Below are 1,424 nucleotides of genomic sequence, written 5' to 3'. Positions count from 1 at the left end.
CCAGACGTCCTGCGGGGGCTGGAAGGGCCAGGCGTCCGGTCCGGGGGCCGCGGTGGGAGCTGTCCACCCGGGGCCCAGCCCAGGGCGCTCGTTCCGCTGCCCAGGCTCCGCCTCTGGCTGTGGGGCCTGAGGGTGGCTCAGCCTCTGAGGGCCGGCAACATGGGGAAGGTATTGTGTGACCCGCATGAGTGCGTTGGGGACCGAGCAGGGATTCAGAGTGAACCTCAGGGGACACAGGGTGCCTGGACCTGGCACCGAGCTTGCTCCCCGGCCGCGTCTCAAGCCCTTCCCTGCCTGCGGGGCCGAGCGGGTGTGGCCGAGCGCGGGGAAGGCAAGGGCCCTGGCCTCGGAGCTCACCGGGCGGGTCCCCCGCAGGTGCTACATCACCCTGACCCAGTCCCTGCACCTGATCATGGGAGGCGCCCCCGCGGGCCCGGCCGGGACGGGCAAGACAGAGACCACGAAGGACCTGGGCCGGGCCCTGGGCACCATGGTGTATGTCTTCAACTGCTCCGAGCAGATGGACTACAAGGTCTCCCCTCCCTTCCCCGACTGCAGGGGCAGGGGCAGGGGCCCCCAGGGGCGGGGCCAGCTGAGGGCCAGCTGAGGGCCTCCTCCTCTCTCCCCCAATCTCGCCTTTCCAGTCCTGCGGCAACATCTACAAGGGCCTGGCCCAGACTGGGGCCTGGGGCTGCTTCGACGAGTTTAACCGCATCTCCGTGGAGGTCCTGTCGGTGATCGCCGTGCAGGTAGGGCCCGCGCAGTCGCGCAGTCGCTGGGTTGGGCACAGGGACTCGTTGCCTTGTCAGCTCGGGGCAAGTCAGCTTTCCCGTGGGGTCCGTTTGTGCAGCCCGACCAGGGGGCACAGAGATAAGCGAGACCCCAGCCCTGACCTCCAGGGGCCACACTCTGGTTGGGCGGACAGAAGTGAAAACAGTAAGAATCCGCTGTGGAGGCTTGGATGGGATTGGATAGGGATGAGGGAACCCGGACAGAGGGCCTGTTGTAGGTGTCAGTGGAGCTGGGTGTTGAAGGATGCATAGGAGTTCGTTAGTGAGACAAGAGTGTCAGGGGAGAAGGGGAAGACAACGGAGAAAAGGGGAGGAGGGGGTGTGCTCCTGTTTGGGGAACCCTCGGGCCAGAGCACAGGGTGGCGGGGACCAGGTGGAGCAGGGCTTGCCAGTGATTTAAACTCTCTGTGCCTCCACCTTCCAATCTGTAAAATGGGTTCGATGACACAGGTTTGCTGGCAAGGTTAGGGGTGAATGCGGGGAGCCGACACCCTCCACTCAGGTTTCCCTCCTCTGCACGGATTGTCCCGGGGCCGGAGGCCAGTAAGACAGAGAAGGCGAGCCAGCCAGTTCCCCCGGACCCTCGGGTAGTGCTGGCCATTGCCTCGGGGACCCCTAACCCCAGTGCAGTAG

The 1,424-nt window shown here is 65.7% G+C and overlaps 1 protein-coding gene across 1 annotated transcript in view; it reads left to right on the top strand.

The window, feature by feature from the left end:
- Nucleotides 1–1,424, top strand: part of DNAH17 (dynein, axonemal, heavy chain 17) — a 107,024-nt gene that overhangs the window by 26,658 nt on the left and 78,942 nt on the right. The window contains 2 exon segments of the mRNA XM_015562672.1: nucleotides 376–532; nucleotides 645–749. Of these exon segments, the coding sequence (XP_015418158.1) occupies nucleotides 376–532; nucleotides 645–749 (262 nt within the window).

This window comes from Myotis davidii, unplaced genomic scaffold (assembly GCF_000327345.1).
Source record: "Myotis davidii unplaced genomic scaffold, ASM32734v1 scaffold991, whole genome shotgun sequence".
Taxonomy (NCBI): Eukaryota; Metazoa; Chordata; class Mammalia; order Chiroptera; family Vespertilionidae; genus Myotis; species Myotis davidii.
This window is presented reverse-complemented; position numbering and strand designations above follow the sequence as displayed.